At 42.8% G+C, this 23426-nt stretch overlaps 2 protein-coding genes across 3 annotated transcripts in view; both read left to right on the top strand.

The window, feature by feature from the left end:
• The first annotated feature begins 788 nt into the window (after positions 1–788).
• On the top strand, positions 789–21509 carry LOC123977384. The gene is made up of 23 exons (XM_046060008.1): positions 789–989; positions 1286–1363; positions 1760–1883; positions 1981–2083; positions 4667–4780; positions 4864–4980; positions 7180–7340; positions 8117–8263; positions 8691–8793; positions 9491–9619; positions 9792–9974; positions 11259–11512; positions 12158–13114; positions 14011–14107; positions 14262–14369; positions 14840–16324; positions 16648–16770; positions 16889–17017; positions 17526–17718; positions 17915–18039; positions 18574–18764; positions 19276–19409; positions 19557–21509. The coding sequence occupies exons 1-23, from the start codon at positions 971–973 to the stop codon at positions 19787–19789; spliced, it is 5307 nt and encodes a 1768-aa protein (XP_045915964.1). The 5' UTR covers positions 789–970; the 3' UTR covers positions 19790–21509.
• A 483-nt stretch (positions 21510–21992) lies between these two features.
• cfap206 (cilia and flagella associated protein 206) overlaps positions 21993–23426 on the top strand; it is a 7210-nt gene continuing 5776 nt past the window's right edge. The window contains exons 1-2 of one of the 2 annotated variants that reach the window (XM_046061460.1): positions 21993–22187; positions 22421–22504. In XM_046061460.1, the coding sequence (XP_045917416.1) occupies positions 22068–22187; positions 22421–22504 (204 nt within the window). In that variant the 5' untranslated portion in view covers positions 21993–22067. Of the gene's footprint in view, positions 22188–22420; positions 22523–23426 lie in introns of those variants that run through there. The other variant, XM_046061461.1, reaches the window with a different exon arrangement.

Genomic DNA, 23426 nt, shown 5'->3' with positions numbered 1-23426 from the left:
TAATATTGAATATGTGTGGAGGTGGGTCTGACCCTAAGACCCATAAGAGGAGGAGTGAGACAGGATTTATCAATTAATGAATACTGAGTGTGAGGAGTCTGCTCCTAGGACCAGCTCGGCTACACATGTATTTGTTGTATTTGTTTATTTGCTTGAAATTATCACTAAACTTAAGTTTATTTGAACTTTATTGGAATCTGTGTGTCATTCTATAGAATACAATTTACATTGAAACGACCACAATTCTCATCAACCATCAAAGTCTAAGTTACAGCTATATCCAAGAGTATAGAGTGTGAGAGTGAGGGCCCGTTAGGCCTCTGGCCCCGTCTGAGGGTTTAATCTCCCACAGTAGTGTCTCACACCAGTGATAACACTATATTGAGCCAGAAAGATTAATTTTTTATCTTAAGCTCAAAGTTATGGAATTAATGTCTTGTTTGCATCAATTCATTTACTATCAGTTACAATCTACAGTTTAAAAGGTCCCTGTACAGACGGAAGCCTGATACACAGTACAGTATATCTTTCTCCAAACAAGTTCCATATCTTGGTAACAAAAGTTCAAATGTTGTGAGCATACAATAAAAAATGTCAGGACATTGGTCAAAATGAACACTAAACTGAATATAAAGTACAATGAATACCATCCAAATAACATTGGCACTTACGACGGCAGTATTGCTGACCCGGTCAGCTGTCATCAGCCTGGGGCCGTGGTGTGCCGCTCCTGTCCGCCTCCTCGGTGTTTCTCCGCCCTCTCTGGTTTATAAATGAGCCGAACAGCATCCAGCCAGCGGGGTTAGCTCAAACAACGCTGCTGAGAGGACGCAACATGGCGGAGAGAGGCAGCGAGCAGCCGCGGTCCAGTGCTCCGGCACCGCTGTAGAGCTGCTTTTTGTGTCATGTCTCTGGTACAGAGTGAGAGGACACTTTTCTTTGACACTACGAGACCAACACTGCTGGGGAAATGAGTCAGCACGCAACAGGTAGGAGAGACAGTGCAACAAACAGCGCGCGAGCAGCGTCCTCATCCCGTTTACGAAGGAGCTGGTCGCGTGCGCTGTGACTGCGGCCACTTGTGTATTTTACTGATGGTTAAAATGAAGTAAATGTAAGTTACAGTCTTCATCACTTTATAGGCTGCTGCTCTTTAGCCAGCTTTTTCAGAAGCGGTGAGGAATTTGCTGGACCGGTTCCTCCAGTGGCCATATAGCAAGGAGGGTTGGAAAGTCTTGTCTGGCGTGTTTTCAGTAAAAACAATCATTTCCCACGAACCTTTCAGACGTCCCGGAGTGCCCCCCCTCCCCGCCGCCGCTGCCTGCTGATCATGTGCTCAACTCCGGAGCTGTGCTGTTCCCCGGTAGCTATTCGTCCTCACTGCTCTGCCTCTTACTGTACATCTGCAGCCGTGTGTGGCTGACACTGCATCTGTGGCAAGCTTGGCTGGGAGAGTGCTAATTAAGACTTCTTGCTTATCTCAACACTTTCCCAGTCAGTGTGTTGAAGTGACAACGCTAACAACGTTTGTGAATTAAATATTGAGATGTGTGCAGTCCAGTTTAAGTTTGCAAGATTAAAGACACCGAAATGAATCGTATTAAATGCCAGTGCCTGTGTCAGATTAAAATGTCCTTTACTAAATATGGATACCAAATAGAATAGTTTGCCACACCTGTCTTTTTTTTTTCTGGGAACCCTGTAAATGTTAGACAATGTTTAGTTTTTATTGTTTTTTTTCACTTGAATCTGTCTACAGGTGCGTTTGATCAACATGGTTGCCCTTTGATCGTGTTCCCAGTGGATGGACAAGCCAAACTCTCCTCAGAACTCAGCAAAGTAGAAGTGGTGGACTTCATAAATTACTTTCTGTTTCTGCACAAGTATGTGGCTTCAAAAAAAGCTTATTGTGTATACTTGTATATGCATGTGAGAGGTAATACAGGCAGCGCTGATGGTTGGATCATTCTTTCTCAACAGTAAAAAGCAGCAGAAGGAAAGTTTGGTGTCAGTGGTGGCTGATCTAAGGCATGCCTCGCTCCCTACAACCAAGTTCATCACTGAGACTCTGCTTCTGCTTGAGGTACTGGCAGAGTGCGCTTTGATGCTGCTGAAACTGGCCTGCAGCATGTTTCCAATATTTGCTCTGAAACTAGATGTCCACCCCATGCAGAAAGTGACACCTAGATTTCCCTAGTAATAGGTTAATAAAAAAATAAAAAAATGGACTGACCATGGATGCATGAGGAGAATACTGGATTCCAAGATGGTGCCGGTTCACTCCCATGAAAACCGTTAAAGTGGTCATGTTATGCTCATTTTCAGGTTTAGAGGTTGTGCCAGAATAGGTTTACATGGTTTAATTTTCAAAAACATGAATATCAGCACCTCTTTTCAGCCAGTGTGTTAACCGTTCCGTTTTATCTACCAAGTGAAGCATCGGACTTCTATTTGATCTTTTTTGGGTGTTGCACATGCGTAGAACCAAGGCAACAACTACTAGCCAATCAGAAGGTGGGTCCTGACAAGCTGGTAACCAGGCTTCGGATGAGTTGTACATTTTCCCGAACCAGCTTCTCGACCTAGACTGAAGCAAGAGTTTCAGAGTGGAGTAAAGTGTGTTTTTTCGTGCTAACCTCGACAACCAAGCTATACTCTAACATTAAAATAGCTATCCTTATTAGCTAGGCTATTTTTTTTTTTTTTTTTTTTTAAAGGTGGGTCTTCGTTATTAAATGCGTTGTGTTGGAAAGATTTGTGCAGCGATGTTCATGAGAGAGGGAGAGGAGGTGCTGCGTGAATAGATGCACTGCGCGCAGCTCTGCAGTCAGATACGATTTTAAATGGGACTAGTGTCTTTAAAAACAAATCAAATCAATATGTGGTGGTCAGCGTTAATATTGTGGTGGGCCGCCACAAATAAATCAATGTCTGGGATGTTACATAGTGACGCAGATAGTTTACGGAAGTAAAGGCTGAACTACAATCGAGTTGTTTTGTGGGAGATGGGAACTCCCTTTATTTTTTTTTTTATTTTTCTTTGTGAACCCATTACATGCACAAAAGATATATAAAATAATAAAGGAAAGTGGGAAAGCTGAATATCCCCTCCTTTAAATGAAAAAATAAGCCACAAATGTTTTTCTGGCATGCTTCCATGTTGTGCAGCCCACTGCACAGCCTGTACACTATCTCCCAGCGCCAGATTGATACCACATTGGTATTATGACACACTTGAAAGATGGTTCAAATACATGCCTATAAGGTACACCACTGTCAATGGAAAAGAAGCCCTGTCACCATTAGGATTCCACATTACTGCCCTGAAAGCTGCACCGGGTACTGTTACCTTACATGCTGGCAGCCCTAAAAAGCAACATGAGGTACCTGCAACGTCTTCACATCAGTGTCCAGAAACGCAGCACACAGTGCTCATTCTAGTTACCAAAAAGGATGGCTCAACTTTTCATTTTCTATGGGAGAGAAAAGTACAACTCCAACATTATAGTACACTATATATAAAAAACAAATGTGCGTGTTGCAAGTTAAAGTATTGTACAAGTTGAGTTCAGACGCAGGGTTCATGTGAAACGGCAGCTGGGTGTTTGTGCAGTTGGTTCTGTCTGAATTATGCATGAACAGGACTCGCTGTACAGTGACGTGCTCAACTTGTGAGTGCCCTCTTGACTAGCATAGCTCTTTCTTGCAGCATAAAGTTATGCAACATATGTTTTGAATCAAAGAGCTGTAGTCTGATTGTGTGTGTGGAAGCGGGTGGGGGTCACATGCATGGCTGGTCACATGCTTGGTTATTTAATAGGAAGCCTCAGTGAAATGACTTTAAATGACCACAGTTATGTAGGGGATGCTGCATTTTTGCGCCCAGATCAACTATTCTCAGCTCACTGTGCTGCTCCTGATTCTCTGTTACTCCCTGCAATATTTCAAACTGGTCCGCTGGTAGCTTGTCTTGTGGAGGGGCCCTGTGTGAAAATGTAGTTGCGATCTTTATTGTTTTGGTTTATATTGTGCACATTTGGGGGTCAATATGTAGCCAAGACCAAATCTTTGCGTTGGGACTCCCTGACAGGTTTATCTGGTCATGGGTGTAGGGGCCACAGTTGGAATTGCAGGTCACTTGCTGCACAAATTCTCTTTTCTTACAAATAAAATTATTACAAAGGAAAGGACAGATATATTCATGTATAGGGAGTCGGCAGAGGCCAGCTAAGCCAGAGAAGGACTATAGTGCACATGGGAGGCTTAAGTAAGCCTGAGCAATGTATGGGGGGTGTGTGTGTGTGTGTGCGCGTCCAGTGAGAAAATGACTGCTGCTGATGACATCTGGGCTTGGATTTGGAGAATAGTTATTTAACAGTCTTGGTAACAGATTCATAAACGAACATGTCTCTGACCCCCACACCTCCAGACCGAAACATGCTGGCTGTGTTATTTGTATTGGAGGATCCCGTGTCTTCAGAGCTTACCCTATCCTGGCCTCTGCTGCTTTTGATTTTGATTAGATTTTTGACTTTAATCTGTCTCAGGATCCTTCAACTTTATGGAAGCAAAATATTAAATTGCTGGAATTCTGACTCAACTGCTTGAGTAACCCAAGTCAGTTGACTATATGTAATATAAAAATATTTGTTTCCTTTCTCTCTAGCTGCACAAACGGACTGTCCACAGTGTGTACATAATTCAGCCCAAAAAGAAGGAGGATGCTAAGCGTTTGCTGAAACTCCTAGCTCCATCAAAGTCTTACACTGCCTCTGTGAAGGTGAATGAAAGGGCACATACCATACCCCTGGGGTTGTTTTGATTGACTTCACTAGGCAGCACTGATCTCATCTTTTTTTGCAGAAAATCCTTCTGAAAGAAATCTCGGAGCTCTCCATCTACATTGACCGAAGCCAGCTTACCGCATCGTTAGGCGGCTACCTCATTTACTGTCACCAGAGTTGGGTTGCCTTCATTAAGGTAATCATTTTTGGAAAATGTCACACCTCTGTCAGTGGCTCTGCTCTTGACTGCATCCAAGGAACCCATAAGTACTACTGGGTTAAGATTCCATGATTTGGAGCTAGCTTAGCTAACTAACTAACAATGTAGAAAAAAGCAGCAGTAGTGAACAAAGAGGCTGGAAATACAAGAATTATAATTACATTTTTGTTACTATCCTCTTTTGGGTATCTTAAAATAAAAAACGTCTACTTTAAGGACTTTATACAAGAGTAGCTACTGTATTGGTGACCAGATGCTGTGATTAGTTAAAAAAGTGGCTGGTATTCTCTAAGCACTAGAGATGGGTGGATGACTTGATACGGTTTTAAAACATTGTGTTGGAGCTTGTGTCAACTGAAGACTACCATGTAATTGTAAATGCTCTGTATTTGTATAGCGCCTTTCTAGTCTTTTCAAACACTTTTACACTACATCTGCATTCACCATTCACACACTGGTGGAACAGCCACTAGGGGCAATTCAGGGTTCAGTATCTTGGACACTGCGACATGCAGGGGGAGCCGGGGATTGAACCGCCGACCTTTTAACCGGTTAACGGCCAACCCGCTCTCTCGAGCCACAGCCGCCCTGAGTGACAGCCGAAGCTTCAAACGTCACTGCTGCTTCAGAGTTCAGATTGTCTTAAGGTTTTGCAGCTAAACTGTGATATGCACATTACTGTGATTAGAGGTGAAACTAGAGAAATATAGTGACATGCACCAGTGACCTTGACACCAGGTAATGTATATGTTATTTTACATTATAACGAGTTGCACAGTAACCTCTGCAGCAGCATTTTTAATAAGAACATGCAGGCTTCTTGGACTTAATAGCACACGTGAGCAAGGTCTGGTGGCACTTCGGGGGGGTGTTTAATACAAATGGGAAAAAAAAGCATCTGCCCATCACTACCAGACACTAAACAGTGGTAAAGTTATCAGGGACAAGTCAAAACAGCATAATACTGTGTGTGTATGTGTGTATATATGCGCAACAAAGGCTGTAGAGTACAAAATGGTAAAGTACATCACTTCTGTTTATTAACAGGAAATTCTGAAGTTCTTTTTGCTCCTGGGTGACATTTTTGTGAATTAAACTTTGCTACAAATGGGGCTGAACAAACGCAGCCAAAGTAGACTTATATAGCAATTTGTGTGAATTAGGCTAATGATCACAGCTCTTGTGTACAGGAATTCACTGAGGTTAAACAAGCGATTTAAAGTCAGGTTTGTACAGTTGAGAGGGTTTGGCTTGGAACACGTGTACAAGCTAACCTTAGATGCAGGATTAGAATACAAAAATGTTCTTGCGTGAGGCCAAGTATTTGACAAATATACTATTATTCAGTAAATATATGCTATAAATTAGCATCCGCCCATAAATCAACCATTCTGACCAGCTCTGATTGTGAAACACAGAACTCAGTGATTCAAAGCAAAACAGTTGAAGCTGTCTTATGATCAGTCAGGGGAGTTAACACAGAGTAACATTGTGCTGCTCTGTGTGTACACACACAAATACACCCTCAGCATATTTGTGTGCTACTTCAGACGTAAGCAGAATAATATAATAATAATAATAATAATAATAATCTGTTAATCTGACATCCAATATTCCAGCCACAGTAAATATTGCGTTGTTGTGATGGAGAGCGTGCTCAGCTCCATCATTCAGGAGATGTTTTCATTTGTGAATCTATTCATGAGATCCGTCCAAGCGGCCTGCATCTATTGTCTGTTACCTTGGTGAAGCTTGTGCGAATGCCTCGCGTAATCAGCTGACCTTATTAGCAAGTGAAAGGAGCCCCTCTTTGCATGACATTATACATTCAGTCATTTGGCCGTGATGACGGGGTTCATTAGCCATGGCAGATCTGTCTATAGGAGACCTATTCAGGATGCAACTGTACCATCTCCCCCAGACCTACATTTAGGTTGTAGGTGTTGAGCAATTACGGCTACTTCCGTTGGTCAGCTTGATTTATTATAAGAATCACAATTAGACTAAAAGAGAGCGTAAATCTAAAAACCCACGCTAATCCAAACAAATGTTCATAGTGAAAAGTTGCAGCATGGCCTTGTTTCCAACACAACTGCAAACGTCTCATGAATCATCTTGGTCTTATTGATGATGTGGCCTTTTAAACAGACTCTGGCTCTGTGCTGCTCCTTCTAGGAGATTGATGCGTTTGTCCAGGAGTTCCTGTCTGTAGTCCAGCGGCTGCCCTCGTGCATCTCCACCCTGCAGGTTCTGGCCAGGCTGCCCCTGCCCTCCACCTTCAGAGAGCTCCAACACTTCTGCTTCACCAACGAAGCAAAGTTCCAGCAGCTCAGGAGGTCAGGTTCACGGTTAAGGGTTGTGTGTGTGGGGTTTTTTTTTTTTTTTTTTTTTTTTTATTATTTTTTTTTTTTTTACTTATTCACCAGTACTCGCCAAGTCGTTTTTGCTTGCCCTTATACAAATAGTTTTATTTATTAGCGGTTATCAAGTAACAACAATACAGAAGTTAACTGTCATGTTTTTAATCTTTATATGTAATAAAGTGATTCAGGACACAGTGTGTCAGATGGTATTGTTAGGATTTTATTGATGGTACTACTCTTAACGGTTCTTTATCAATACTCGTGTTCTTTTTCATTACTAAATAACTTATTTTTAAAGTATATTTTCAAGAATACATTGAGAGCAGGGTTGGAATGAAGTATTTTAAAGCCAGTGTGTGCTGTTGGATGAAGTGAAGTGCACAGCCTTGTACAATAGTTTCCCTCCTTTTCTAAAACGGCAATTGCTTGTCGAGTTTATAAAGAAAGCTCCTTGTTTCTGGCCATTTTGAGAGCACATGCAAACCTGCTCTTGCTTCAGATACTGAAGTAGCCCAAAGATGGCCAGTTTATTTTAAACATCAAAACAGTTCTGAGCTGTGTAAGATGACTGCACAAGGCTTTCTAATGTTGAGTACTTTTAAGGAGGTAATTTAGGATCATCTTACACAATGCGCCTTTGGAACACAGGAGTGGTGGATGCTGAAATCAGCCTTTTGCCACATTAGCAGTGTCTAGGCTATATTTCTAATCTCCTCTCACATTCTTTGTATGGATGTTTGGGGGTGCAGAGAGCTGGGGCTGGATGAGCTGCTGAGGCACTGTGAGAGTATGGTGGAGAAGCTGCGTTACCCTGAGAAGGAGCCGTGCTACCAGGCGATGGCCGGCACTGCCCTCTTCACCCACACAGCCTTTGACATGCTGCAGAACCACAGCAGGTACTGCAGGGACCCAGCCCCCAGCATGCCCAGTCAGAGTACACACAGTACTGCTTGCCTTTATCTTAATCCTCTGTAATAACACTTCCCCTGCATACCATACAACAATGTTGCAAAGGTCTTGTGTTGCAGAACAGCTGAAGCACAGAGCCAACATGCTTTAGACTAGCTTTTGTTTGTGTTAATCTACATAATCGTAGCTCAAGTGTTATGGTTATTCATGGCACCAAAATCACAACGGTTTGCTCCGGAATCATCTGTGTAAAGCTAGAGCAGCATGAAAAAGCATTTAGACTGTCAATTAAATACAAATGTCATCTTGTTGTTAAGGTGTTTGAGATAAAGCAACCACTAAGTGACACACAGTATGTTATGATAAATAAGGACTGAGGCCAGCTGTTAGCTAAAGGGCTTAATTATTTTACAGGATAACTGCAGCTGTGGAGAAAGTGGAGCTGCTGTGGCACCAGGCCTTTTCTAAGGCCCGTCTCCAGCTGCAGGTGTTCCAGCTCCGAGAGGAAGCACTACAGGTGAGTTAGTGGACTCCATTTGGGTCTGAGGGTGCTTTCACACCTGACCTGTCTGATTCACCGTAACTGTGGTGCATTTGGGCTGGTGTAAAAGCTGTTAATCAAACTCTTGACAACAGGGCAGAGAGCACCTGAAAAGTTGTTTGTGTTTTAAAAGCAAAACTGACTGAAGATGTGATTTTTAGCATGAATTGAAAAGCCATACTATCCTGTAGTTGCTGTGAATTGTCAAGGAAGTGATCTTATAAGCAACATATGTATTTTATGCAAATCATCTGGTAATTCGAGACGTAGGTTAGGTTAAATGGTTGGTTTCTGGATAGCTGTTTATCTTCATGTGTCAGCCCTGTAGACTGGTCTGCATCACGGAACTCATACTGTCCTAGGTAATCTTGGTCCAGACCAAATGAACCGAGCTACAGGTTTGAAAGAGCCCTGAGTGTCGTTGTTAAAGGCATGGTACTCCTCTTAAAATAAGCACCAATGCAACACAACTAAAGATGAAATCAATCTTATAATGTTGCTAGGACCTGCTATTGTGATGAATTGTTGTTTCTCGATGGACTTTTAAACAGTATGGTGGTGGCCTGGCCAGGATGATTGAGGCCTTTTTAAAATGTCTGTTCGCCACTTAAGCAGCCGTGGCTCACCTTTTGAACTACATCTATGAACGGAATGTCTTTACTTCTGCTTCCAGATCACAGAGCAGATCAAAACATTTCTTCAAGACAAACTTGACCCTTACAAAATAGAGATTGTCAAGGATCCTGCAAAGGCAATGATGTTGGTGTCCGAATTTGAGGCGTCGATTCACACTCCTGCTATGGTAAGAACTTGTGATACTTCATTGTAGCCTGTTTTAGTTTTTCACCCTTTCTCTTATAGTCCTTGAAGTGTTAGTTTGAATATGTAACATCAGTCACAAGCGGTGTCGTGTTAACCACTGATATGATTACTGCTGTCATTTTCCCCGTGGTTCCACTTTTTCTCACCTACAGGCACTTGTTCGCTGTGCTGAAGACGTAAACCACACGTTAGTGGAGATCCTGCCGTTCAATGGTCAGACCGGAGAGAGCTGGGTTCTGGATCTGGAGAGGCTGAAGGAGAAACTCCACTCTGCTGTACACTTGACTCTCCAAACCCTCAAAGCAGTTTGCACATACCATCATTACTACAGCAAGGCAAGGTTTCAGAACTTGAGAAACTTGGTGCTCAGTGCCCGTTCCTGTGGTGTTTGCTGTAGTCTAGAGACCATCAAATGCAGTGTCATGTAATTTCTCAAAAAAGTCTATAAATTCAATCTTCTCCAACATGAGGAATTGCAGCTTTTCTGTATCTAGGTTTCCATCCAAATGTAGCACAGGTTTTGACCAAATTTAGAGGAAGTTGGCATTCAGCATTTCTGTTTTCATGCATTCAGTCTCATGGCTCAACACAGATCAGATGTCTTCTAAAAACAGGTGGATAAAAACCCGCCTTGAATCTCCAGAAACTGAAAGCCTTTTAGACACAACAAACAATATAGTTGCAGTTTTTCATATTATACACAAAAAATAAAAAGTGAAAGAGTTAAGTGTGACAGCCTGCACATCTCTGGAAGTGATCGTGCTGTGTCCCACAAAATCACACTGCTTAAACAGTAAAGGCTTGAACAGTGATGTATTCATTCTCCCAAAGACAGGGTGAAGCCACTGACCAGCTGTAGGGGTGGGTATCGTTTATCTTGGCCAACTCTTATCGGCGTGTTTTTATCTCAGCAGTATTCCTACCATTTTCAAAATAGAATAAATTCAGAACAGGATTAGAATTGATTTATACTTTAAATACAACTTAATGTTGGAATTAGAAAGATAAACCACTACATGCAGACAGCTTTGTTTTTAGATTGCTTAGCAACAACTTCATTACACTTTTTACTCGAGTTGTCTTCAGATGGAGTAAAACTTGACTCCAGCTGGCCTCTGCACTGCTGTCCGCTCCACAGACTGTATCAAAGAAGTGGATGTAGCCACCAGGACGTCACCTATTGGTTTGTGGACTACTGTTTTGATGCCTTGAGTCTGGCATTTTGGCCATTGCTATCTGTTTTTTTTTTTTGGAACCAGACGTGACAATATTTGGACGAGAGGGTAGAGCTGGGGGTGGAAACGCATTGCTACCAAACAGCAATCTCTGGGGCTGTAAAATGAAGTTCCAACAACTGCAGTTCATGAAATGGCCACTTGAGGCAGGCTCCCCTCCTTTTTTGTGCTGTTAGACCTCCTGTAGTTACCTGTAGTTTTTAACCATTGCGCAAACTTTCCTGATGGTTTTCTGTAACATTTTGTAGTGGCTTATAATTGGTCTGCCGGCACAGCAGCACTAAAATGTGGTTTTGTGTGGAGGGGGGGGGGATCCCCTCTTAAATAAAGGAGTAAATAATTGTGTATGCTATGTAATCTGACTGTTAAGTGTTCCTCTTACAGGCCAGCAGCTGGTACAGTCTGGTCCTCTGTGAGAACTTCCTCCAGGAGCTGCTATCAGGCATAAGTGGAGATGGTGTTTCCACACAGAGGCCAAGGAGGAACTGGGGGGCGATCCCTGCATGGAGGCACAGAATGTCTACTTTCCTGAAGAAGAATCCCCCACCAGATATGGAGGAGCTGGTTCATCTGGCTCATCTGTCTAATGTCCTCCCAGATGAGGAGGTCCAGCAGGCGGGCAAGCAGATGTCTCAGCGGTGAGAGAGCATTTGTTCACAGAGAGAGGCGATGAAGAGAAGACTATGGCTGTCTTTTGGATTAGTCTTCTTACAGCAGTTTCTCACAGATGTGAAATATTAGTGGGCTCAGAAGCAAAAATCTGCCTTTAAACTAGAAAGAAATAATTATTTGACATTTATCCTGATAAGTATCGATATTGAATGGTATGAAAGTTTTTATATTGACATTTTTGGCCATATTGCCCAGCCCTACTAGAAACATGTGCTTATTAAACAAGCACACCTTTCTGCCTGGAAGTGCAGTTTGCTATTGGCTCATTGGAGGTGTACTTTGTGTTTAACCAGTGAACTTGTGCATATTTATTTTAATTAGGAGTCATTTTATATACACTGGAGTTATTTGCATAAGTGTAGTTGATGGGACGCTTTTTGTTCCTGATTCCCTTTTCTAAAGTTCCCGTACAGTAAAAGAAGACTAAGCTTTCTTTAGATACTAGTCATTCAAATAGTTTTTACACCACGGTGTCTGCAGACAAAGGTTTGAGGTGGCTGGGTCTGATGTGGAACAGTTTGGCTGAGCAGAAAGTGTGCTGACAGATGGTCTATCAACATAGACACATTCCTATCAATGGCTAAATTGACAGTAGTCATCTTATTCACCAGGTGCATGACCTTGAGGAAACTCCTCATTTCTTCGGGACCAGTGGCTGTCGGTCACCTCCAGCTGGCCTTAAAGTGGCAGTATGAGTTGTTGTGGAGCAGCCGTGTAAATCATTCCCCTGCTGACGGTGCTACCAACCAAACCGCTAAGGACATTCAAGACCTCCCTAAATGTGAAAGCGGTAAGGAAGCTGCCCACCTTCTCAGAACGTCACCTTCCACATCAGTTTCTGGAATAATATCAGCCGAGGGCAAACCCCCCTCCCTCAGCTCGTTTGACTCAGGCTTCGATGGTGCCGGGAGCAGCCAGCTGGAGGCCTGCGGAGGGAAGGAAGCAGCGGAAGGTCTGTCTAGATTAGCTGGGACCAGTGACTCTGTGAGACTTGACTTGAACCAACCTCAAATCCACAAAGACAATTTCTCCAGTGTTTCGGATTGTGAAGATCACAGAGAAGACTTTGACTTTGGCTCTGTGGGGAACTCCTCCAGGGCTAGCATCCAGATCATGCCTAAAGTAACTGTAGAGTCACTCAACTTGGAGATCAAAGTCAAGCGCTCAGCTGCGCTACCCAATAATCCTTGGCTTAGCTTGCCTGTTGATGATCTGGAAAAGTCGTACACAGTTACTATTACACAGACCCCGACCGCGCAAAACAAAGACCCACAGTTCCATGATCCTTCAGACCCCTGCACTGATTCCAACCAGTCCAACAGGTATCGAGATCAGCCCACACAGACCGAGGCGTTGAGCAGAACACCGACCGGAGGGCCACAGAGCAGGGACTGGATACTACATTCACAGAGCAGTTTGGAGGGTGCTGAACTAAGTCCCATTTGCAACATCCTCTCCAGTACTATTACTGATGGAAGAGACAAGTCCATCTCTACCACAGATGGGATTCCCACTCTTCTCTGGGATTCTTATGACCTCCATGACCAGAATCAGGATGCTGTTGATGGGTAATGCATCGGTTTCTGAATTCAAATTCATTTTAGCTAGGCGGTTACCGTTTAAGGTTTAGAGTTCCATCCACACGAGTGACGGGCTGTTTCAGCTGACCTAGTTACATTTTACAGTGTCTGATCTAAGCAAATAACTGTTCTTACAATTGGCCTCTCGTATCTAGGTGGCAACTGTCAGTTTTTGTAGATGAAATTAAATGACTTGGCAGATTTTTACTTTTAGCACAAAAACCCAGTTCGGTGAGCTGGTTCCAGGGTCTTGCTGACTCGCTGTCATCGCTAACTGAACCATGTCAATGAAATGTGTTTGACCTGCGCTTTTCGTACTTCAACAAGTCAAAATGTCTGCTGTGACAAGGTCATTACAATTGCTTAGTTATGATTGGGCAGTTGCTGTTCAGGGGAGGAGTTTGGCTAACAACAAATACGAGTTGATGGTAAATGTTAAACATATCTTAACAGTAGCACAAACTTAAGAGACGGAACCTTAGTGAACCTTAGCAGCAGTTTTGTATTAAACTATGTGTTGCTTATGAGTTCAAAACCCACATAGTCTGACTCTTAAAGTGCTGCAGAGATTTATGGATTGTCAACTTTCATTCTATTTATTTTGGTTATTTTAAAGAAATGTTTTTTGGTTACCTGCTAAAAGATGATGGTGCAATGTTAAAAGCACAGTATAAATGTATTAAAACTCTGTAGGAGCTGTCGTCATGCACCAGTCATCACAGGGACTAAGACAAGGATATGAAAGCATCTGAAAGCCGCAGACTGGGCTGTTAGTTCTCAGTGGACCTGACTGTGGTTAGCAACGGCCAGACACCAGTGGGATGTATTGGTTTGTAGTGTTTTGGTGTGTACAGTTAAATGGCACTTCTCTTGCTTTTCTTCAGCTTGACTGATATCTCCCTGAAGGACTGGGACGTGAAGGAGCAGGAGGGTTTGAGGGAAGTGGAGAAGATCCTGGACAGGGCTGATGAAATACTGGAGGTAAGACATGCAGCATTTGAGTAAAAGGGTGGATGCTGCTACAACTAGTGATCATTTTCACTGAGTCTTTAAAATGTCAAAGTTACAAGAGCCCAATGATGTATCTTCACTTCTTCCATAGTATTTACAGTCACATGAACATCTTGCTCTACAGAAAGAAGAAAGTGTTTTGGCTCAGGAAGCTGTGCTGGATGCCTTGCTGAGATCTGAGGACCAGCAGGATCCGTGGCCACTGTGGGACAGTGAGGTCCAGCTCGGTGTGGTATGTTGAGCTTTCTGGAGATTAAATCAAAGATGCAAACTGCAACATCTTAATTATCAGTGACCTTGGGTGACTTATGGAAAATCATTTTCATAATCTCCAGGATGTATGATTTTCACTACATTTCCCAGAGAGCAAAGTTCTGGCTAAAGTGATGATTTTGTCTTGAACTTTGTATTACTGGAGGCGGTGATCTTTTTAACCATGGTGGCCTTCACTGGAAATGCCAACTATCAATTTTCTTATATATTAAAAAAAAAAAGCAGATTTCTGCTTCTGGAAAGATATAAAAGGAAAAACCTTGTGGCTAGAAGTTAAGAGTAGCCAGCTCTGTTCACTTTTGAGCTCGATTTGATTTAGTTGATCAAAATGTGAAAATATGCATTTAAGCCTTAAAATTCACTTGTTTCAGTCAGAACTGCAGGCTGCAGCAGAACGTTTGTTCATTATGCTTATGCTTGTTTTTAAAGATGTCCTCTAGTGAGCTGGCTGAAGCTGGTGTTCTTGGCCTTGAGGATTATCATATCCCTGCAGAATCTGACAACCTCAGTGAACCCAGATCAACTGGATCTGCAAGTGAAACGAAGGCTCCTGAAGATGATTGGCGCTGCACTGACGCTGCCTCAGGAGCAGACGCTGTGGCATTTCACAGCAGACTTGGCCTGCTGACAGAGCTAAGGGAAGTCTATGTCCTGGATGAGCTGATCATGGAGGAGAACCTGAAGATCCACGACCTGCGACACTGCAAAGAAAACCCCAACGAGGAACTCATGGGGAGCAAACCTTTGGACGTGAACAGGCTGTCGAGTAGGGAGGCTTTTAGGTTAAAACTGGAAAAGGAGAAAAGGGAGGTGGAGAAGCTTGAGAAGAGTTTGGGCAAAGAGCTTAAAGTGAAGAAACAAAAGGAGAGAGGTAGAAAGGTTGTAAAATGTTCTGTAATGGAGAAGGCTAGAACTGAGAATAAGGAGGACCGAGCACTCTCTGAGCTTTTATCAGGTTGTTGGAACAGATCACAGAAAACGCATTCAACATCTGGGGTCCAGAAGAATACCCAGGATACCTGTAAAAGTGAAAATGTTCAAGCAGTATTGGGTCCTGGTGTTACCAAAGAGGCTACGCTCCAAGACATGGTTCAACTCCCAGATTCCCAAAGTCAAGATCATTGCTCTGAAGCTGAGCCATCAGTATTAAATATAACTACCTCTAATAGTACTTCTGATTTGACAGAACCCCCTGAAGAGAAGGGAGTCCAACCTCAGGGATGCGTCTGTGGGAAAGTATTAGATGAATCTGGTGAAAACCCTACCATATGCAAACCAGAACCTTCTTTAACCCTTGAAATGAGGCCAGATGATGGCGCGTTCGACCCGGGTGGAAAGCCACACCTCCCTCTCGTGCCTAAGCCAAGAAAGGCTTCCCATCCTGTGAATGACAACCTCGCAGAACAGGAAACTCCTCATTCCACAGGGCTGCAGAATCCGGCTCTGTCTTTAGTTGCTCAAGATCCTGGTTTTGTCCCACTTGATCTACAAGATAAATCAAGTGACGCACTGCCAGATAATGTGACACCAGTCATCAGTCACACCTTTGTTGTCGGTCCACATGTGAAGGAGCACAGCAGCAACAACAACAATAATAACCGTGCTTTCCCAGAAACATGCAAGGTGTCCTTGGACCACTTGCCTGAAAAGACCACCAAAGATGAAGAGGCTGCATCAGTGGTACCTGCATGTTTGCTTCAGAGAGATGTACACCCAGCAGAGGAAATCCAGACCTTATCTCCTGCAGAAGAGTGCCCACATCAACAGTCAGCCTCCCAGCCGCCTCCTGACCAGCCTCCAGCGGATGAGCTGAATGAAGAAGTGGCTGATGGTGTTCAAAGCTCTGAGACCATGAGCATATCTGGCTCCGGGACATGTGGGATTCAGGCCCAGCTTAACATACACATGAGAGAGGTACACTATCTGCTGTAATACGTGGAGTGGCTAGTTTGATCTTTCAATGTCTCTCACATAAAATAAAAACAGACAGTAGATTTATATCAATCGTCTCTCTGAACTAAAGCATTTCTGCCTGTTTTCCGCAGTGTTGGAACTTCTTAAAGTGAAATTGCACTGTAAAAAAATAATTTGAATATGAAAAATATCCCTTGTACTTCACCTGAAAGAGTTAAAGCAGTCATGAGCCTTAAGAGGAGGAGTGTTACCGAACACTGAGCATCCCCAGCATTGTCGTTCATTTGAATCAAATTAATTTATCTTTCGTGATGTGACTGCAGATGACAGCTTTCAAGACCCCCATAGTGCTGGATACAGGGTCTGGTTTGATGAAAGCAGGATTTGCAGATCAAGACCTCCCAAACGTTATATTTCCAACAATTATTGGAATGCCAAAATATGAGGTAAGGGCATATACTTCACTTGTGCTCTACGAAAGTAATACTCTGGAACAGTGATGTGCTTTGCTTCTAGCCAGCTTTTCTCATTCGAAGAACTCAGTTTTGTCTTTTGTCTTTGCAGGAAATAATGAATAGTAACCTTGAAAGGGAGACCTACATTGGACATGAGGCTCAACACATGAGAGGGGTCCTGGCTCTGAAGCATCCCATAAAGAACGGGATCATTTGTAACTGGGATGAAATGGAAAAGGTGAGTGAAAAGAATGCATATGCCTGACATGAGATGGGATGTAGAACTGAATGTGTGTTTTTAATGCTTTAAAAATGTCAGAACCAGCCTGCTTTGCATGTATGGGTGGATTGGTTCCAATGGCGCTGGGGTATGCATTTGACATCAGGGTAGAGTGGTGGCTTTTCATTTTTATCATCTTTGACTAAGATAATGCTACTTGTTATAATGGCTGTGAAGAATGAATTGAATTGGCATTCCAAAGTTGCAGTTTGGCATTCATCAGTGCATATACAGTATCATTTCCTGTTAGTACAAAGGGAGGCGTGATCCTCGGGTCATGCTTTAATCCCTTTCCTGGTAGAAATGTTCACCTGTTCAGCAGCTCAAAGTGAAGGCAGGCTTCCTTTCCTTCCCTGTCTTCACTGAATGCAGCTGCTTACTGTGTCCCTCAGCTGCTAATCACTCACTACACCACACTTTTGGGGACCCAGAATAAATATGTTAATATGTTTGACTGGACTTTTAGATCTGGCATCACACGTTCCAGCAGCTGTGTGTGGATCCAGAGGATCACCCTGTCCTGCTGACCGAGGCAGCCATGAGCCCCCTGGAGAACCGTCAGCGCATGGTGGAGATCATGTTTGAGTCTTTCAATGTTCCCTTCACCTACGTGGCCATGCAGGCAGTGCTGGCACTGTACGCAGCGGGGAGGACCACTGGTAATGTGGTCAATTCTGTCTTTGTATGCACTTTACTTGTGCATTGTGTTGGAAATGTGTCATTTAATAGCACTAATGTCTCATCATGGCAAGCTGCTGTGTTACAGCCATACTGTCTTTCTTGGAACAAACAAAGTGTGTGTGTGTGTGTGTGTGTGTGTGTGTGTGTGTGTGTGTGTGTTTATCTTTCTCGCAGGTGTTGTGTTTGACTCTGGAGACGGGGTGAGCCACAGTGTCCCTGTGTTTGAGGGATACTGCCTACCTCATGCAGTGCAGCGCTTCCCTCTGGCTGGTGTGGATGTTACAATGCATCTTAAAAAGGTATTCACTGCCTTTTTTTTTTTTTTTTTATACACACTTTCAGAATATTTAGTCAGGGTCAGGGCTTAGACCAGAAACGATTAAGTTATTGTGGTAATATTTAGGGATTGAAGCACAACTTCAACTGTCAAAACATTAAAAAAAATCAAAACAGCTTAACGAGTACTTCATCCTAGCATGATGACTGAATATCCCCTTGTGCAATGTGTTCTGTATATCCCTCATACACCGTGTATACTGTATAAGTGTGACAAGTGAACATCTCTGAAGCTCAAATTGCCACTTTGAGAGAACACATCATTACTTTCACCTCTATTCTCCAGCAGAACCACTGCTCCCTTTGTGGAACAGGTGGTGATATGGTGCAAGCATTGTGGCTCTTGTGGTGGTTTCATCCCTGATTTAAAGTCACTATAGAACATTTACACAAAGACAAAGCTCCATCACAAAAGGGCTACAGACAGCCTTCTGAACCTGTAGGTTAATGTTCTGTGTCTGCCATCCCTGACCATTTTGCTGTCCCTGTGCTTAAAGCTTCTGCAGGAACAAGGGGTGTGCATGCGCACCACAGCAGAGATGGAGATAGTGAGGGAGATGAAGGAGAAGTGCTGCTGTGTGGCTCTCAACTATGAAGCTGAGCTGAGTTGCGGGGGGTCGTCCTGCAGAGAGATGCATTACACCATGCCTGACGGACAGGTGGTCACTCTGGGCATGGAGAGGTTCAGGTAACTGTCCACACACCTGCTCCAGATGGACACTAAGTGGGGTCCTAAAGGAAACCAGTATGAACACTGGAAATGTGAGAACTGTTTTAGAATGTTGTAATAATTCATCTCACTGGTAAACATAATAAGCATGAGTCCTCTCCCAACAGTCAACAAAGATCATCATGTTAATCATCATGTACATTGTTGTTCCTGATCACTGTATTTGCTTTCAGTTCCTCTGTACTGTCTTTTACTTCAGGGTCTTGGAGTACAAGGCAGTGTCACTAGTTTTGGTCAAAACCCTATTACTTAATTTGTTTTGAAAAAAGGCGAAGAGCCAACATTGCAGCAGTCAGTTTGGGCGTAATCAGTACCTTGTCTGCCTCGCCTTGGTCTTCAACTCAACTGCAGATCCAGAGTAGCAGAGAAACTTTAAATGCAGGTGCTGCACACATGTCTGACTGTAGAGACAGAGAAGCTACTGCTTCTAACAGACTTACCCCCCTCCCCACCCCCACTGTTTATCCAGGGCCCCTGAGATTCTCTTCAAACCTGAGCTGATTGGACGAGACCATTATGGGATGCATGAAAGCGTCTTCAAGTCAATCCTGAGCTCAGACATTGACCTGCGGCGCTGCTTCCTGGGAAACATCATACTGTCAGGTAACAGCTGTTTCTTGTTTGAGCTGTGCCAGTGAGTCATAAGCACAGCTTGCCATGCTCTCTATGCTTTGATGTGGATTTGAAATGGTCCCGTTCCAGTTAATTTTGGTCTTTGCCGGTTGTTATTATTTGTATCTCTTGCTGAAGGTGGGAACACTCTGCTGCCTGGCCTGCCTGAGCGTCTGGAGGCTGAAATCAAAGGACTGGTTCCCCCCGACATGGGGGAGAGCGTTCACGTCAGCAGCCCCAAAGACAGAGACTTCTCAGTGTGGAGCGGCGGAGCAGTTCTGGCCAACCTGCCCACCTTCAGCTCTGCATGGATCAGTCAGGAAGAATATGAGGAGTACGGGCCGCAGATCGTCTTCAGGAAGTGCTTCTGAGACGGCCTGGGGAGTGCACGCTGGACTGTGTAATGTACCACTTCATCTTATTTCACCAAGTGCAATAAAACTACAGCTCTAATACAATGCCATGGCTATTTTTTGTCTTTATGTATTGATGACTTTTTCTGTGGAGTCAGTTTTACCCCTCGCACTCTGTGTGGATCCTGACCTGTGGGCTCTAGCTTGAAACAGGTGATCACCTGGTACTTGTTTTATGATTATCTCAGATCCACCAACATGGCCAGGATGAAATTGGTGTTTGTCATACAATTCCTCAATGTTACTCTCCCTTAAGAACCTTTTACTGTGTCTTAAGTTTCCCATTTTGCGAATGTATTTCTGTGCCCGCTACTTAAAGCCTAAGCTTATTAATGTTTGTGATTAAGGGACTAGAATTGAAGCCGGCCTTTAATTGATGTCTGCCAACTTGTTTCCAGAATGAGCACTTGAGGGACATAAACTCAATGTGCCGACTCCAGATATAAATATATGAATCTAATATCAAATTACAGTGCGTATTTATACAACAGTTTTAAAAGTAAATTTGGTATAACAAATTATCTTTGTGTGACATGGTGAAAGTTGCATGAGCAGTGCAGCTGTGCAGTGTTCACAGCTACTATGCTTTATTAAAGCATTATTAAATGATCTTTATGATGGAGGATGATTATGGTGACTGTATTATTAGATTCTCAGTATTTTTTTTTTTTTCCATGTAAAATTCCAACTTTTTTTTTCTCAAGACTTTTAAACATGACTTTCTTGTAACAACTGTCTTCAGTACGTTTTTTTTATTTTTTTTGCAAATTTTTATTTTTTTTGCCATTTCTTTCCCTAGCAGTGGCCGTAATACAATTATCGTGCGAAACAAAAGATCAATGTACATGAATTTTTGCTGAGCAGTTGTAAACTGGAGAATAGAAGTGTGGATTTGTGGAATATGAAGTTCTAGAAAACAGTTAGCTGAGCTGTGTCTCACTTATGGTTATTTTCCTGTGTAGTGATTCTCCACCTGATAGTCTGTGGGTTAGTGTGCAGTTGGTAATAACTGAAGATGTGGTGTACAGTATTGGTCAGGTAATGTCTTTCACTTTGTCAGTCTGTTGAACAGGCAGCTGATGGTAAATGCTACTGCTGCAGGTACAGTGTGTGTTGTCTATTGTCTAAAGTTAAACTTCTCTTTAATATTTTCTATTTGAGTGCAGTGTTTTGCCACAAATTTTCTAAAATATCGTCTGATCTGAGAACTGTGGTTATGTGAACACCTGCACAGTAGTATTGATTTTTGTGAAAGGTGTTCCAGTGGTGCCAAAACTGCTGCATTTATCTCATTACCTGACTTTTGAAAACCCCTGTCAGCCCCATATAATTTATACATGGTCTACTTTTTAAAATGTTTTCTCTTGCATGAAATGATTTTGTTGCGTGTCCTTTAGTTGCACCTCTTGCATGTGCTCCCTTGTCTGCATGTCTTTCTTTGTGTTTTTGTAAACTGCCTCCAAACGGCATGGGGCTGTCATGTGACCTAAAAATCACCATGAAATGTGACCTTGTGAGCCTTGTGTCATGGCACAGTTGAACTGCTCAGTCTGATTGTTTTTATCGGAGTCTCCTTCTCTAAATGCACTATAACAGTCTGGACTGACTCTAGCAATGTATCACCCAAACCATGCTATTTATGTCATGTCTGTTTTTATAATAAATATTTTAATCGGCATTCTTTTTGTTGTCCCTTGTTCATGTGTCACATACCTCCATTGAACATAGTGGAGCTACTACACAGACAGTAGCTGAAATAAATGCATTCCTTAGCCTGCTGAAGCAAGAAGTAAATTGGAAACACTCCAGATAGAATGGAATTTCTACTAGTTCTATGCATATCATTTTGAAGTTGCTCTCTACATTTAATGAAATACACAAACATTTGGCTAAAAATCCTTCTGTTTGGCTTAAATTGCCAAGCTGGACTGTGCAGGTTAAGCTCTTTGAAAGAGTTACTAGTATTTAAACAGTCTATATTATGTAATTGTCTGGCAGATTAACTGACAATTTGTGGTGCTGTTTTATCTATTGCGCTTTTTCTGTACAAAGATTCCAAGAAAAGTTAAAAAGCTGCTTCAAGCGTGGACATCATTCTTTTGCAGCGACAGAAACCTTTTCGCTGAATTCCAGCGCCCTCTAGCGGACACTGGCACCCCTGTCACTGTTACTATGGCAACCCGCATCAACAGGCTGGGGTGGCTGTGTTACTAATAGTGAAGTGAAGTTAGGATCGATGTCGGCAGAAATGTCTCGAGCTCACGCAGAAAGCGTGATTAAGAACATCATTGGTGAAATAGTGCAGCAGTGTGCAGTGAGAGGACACGCGGTGTCCGACACGCTGGCGGCGTTCATGGTCAGTAGGCTAACGTTGGTAACTGTTAGCTAGCTGGATGTTAAAGCTTCACGGTGCGGTGAAGTTCGTACGTAACGTTACGCTGTGAGGATTTAAACAGTCACTTTTCGGACGTTCTCGGGAAAATATTCCACTAACGTTACCCGTGAACGCAGCTTGGCCCTAACTATATTTTGGAAACTAACAGTACTGCTGTATAAAACTCAACGTTTGTGATTTTAAAATGTTCTCAGGTGAAGGCTGTCGTGCTGGACCCCAGGAATGGGTTTAATGTCGACCGGACACTGACCAAACAAGATGTCCAGAAACTTGAAGAGGTGAGGTACTGACGCCAGGTACTTCTCCCTCTCACCTCAGTTCTTCCTGCTTTCAAGTTTTTTTAGAAATGAACCGATGTTTGTATGCATGTTGAGCCAGTATACTATAAATATGATATTTACTACAAGTTACCACGATGTTGGTAAACTTGTGTACATTTCATTCATTAGTTGAATATTTAGCTTGGGGTTTAGAAATACTGAGGTCATGAGGCCAAGCCCCCACCAGAATATCCTGACTAGACGCCACAAATAAAATCTATTAACGTTTTTAAAAATTATTGACATTCTTTAAAAAGGTAAACAGAAGAGGAGCTGTGCATAAAAACCTCATAAAAATTAAAACCACAAGAGCAATAGTGCAAATGAATAGGAGAGTTAAATGTGGACTCTTAAACATCAGATCTCTCTCTTCTAAAGGTGTACTAGTAAATGAACTAATATCAGATTATGATATTGATTTATTTTGTCTTAGTGAAACCTGGCTGGGTGATGGAGAATATGTTAGCCTAAATGAATCCACCCCTCCCAGTCATATTAATACTCACATTCCTCGAGGCACAGGCCGAGGAGGTGGAGTTGCAGCTATCTTCGACTCTAGCCTATTAATCAGCTCTAAACCTAAACCTAACTATAACTCATTTGAAAGCCTTGTTCTTAGTCTTTCGCACCCAAGTTGGAAATCACTGCAACCAATTCTCTTCGTTATAGTGTACCGAGCACCTCGCCCGTATTCTGAATTCTTATCTGAATTTGCAGAGTTTTTGTCAACTTTAGTCCTTAAAACGGACAAAGTTATTATTGTAGGGGATTTTAATATTCCCGTGGATGTTGAGAATGACAGCTTTAGTACTGCGTTTATCTCTCTGTTAGATTCCATTGGCTTCTCTCAGAGTGTTCATGAACCGACTCACTGTTTTAA

The sequence above is a fragment of the Micropterus dolomieu genome, linkage group LG10, assembly GCF_021292245.1.
Source record: "Micropterus dolomieu isolate WLL.071019.BEF.003 ecotype Adirondacks linkage group LG10, ASM2129224v1, whole genome shotgun sequence".
Lineage (NCBI taxonomy): Eukaryota > Metazoa > Chordata > Actinopteri > Centrarchiformes > Centrarchidae > Micropterus > Micropterus dolomieu.
This window is presented reverse-complemented; position numbering and strand designations above follow the sequence as displayed.

Coding starts and splice junctions, on each gene's coding strand:
- LOC123977384 (XM_046060008.1), top strand. Junction 8,794..9,490: donor TCCGAGAGGAAGCACTACAG/GTGAGTTAGTGG, acceptor TTCTGCTTCCAG/ATCACAGAGCAGATCAAAAC. Junction 9,975..11,258: donor ACCATCATTACTACAGCAAG/GCAAGGTTTCAG, acceptor TTCCTCTTACAG/GCCAGCAGCTGGTACAGTCT.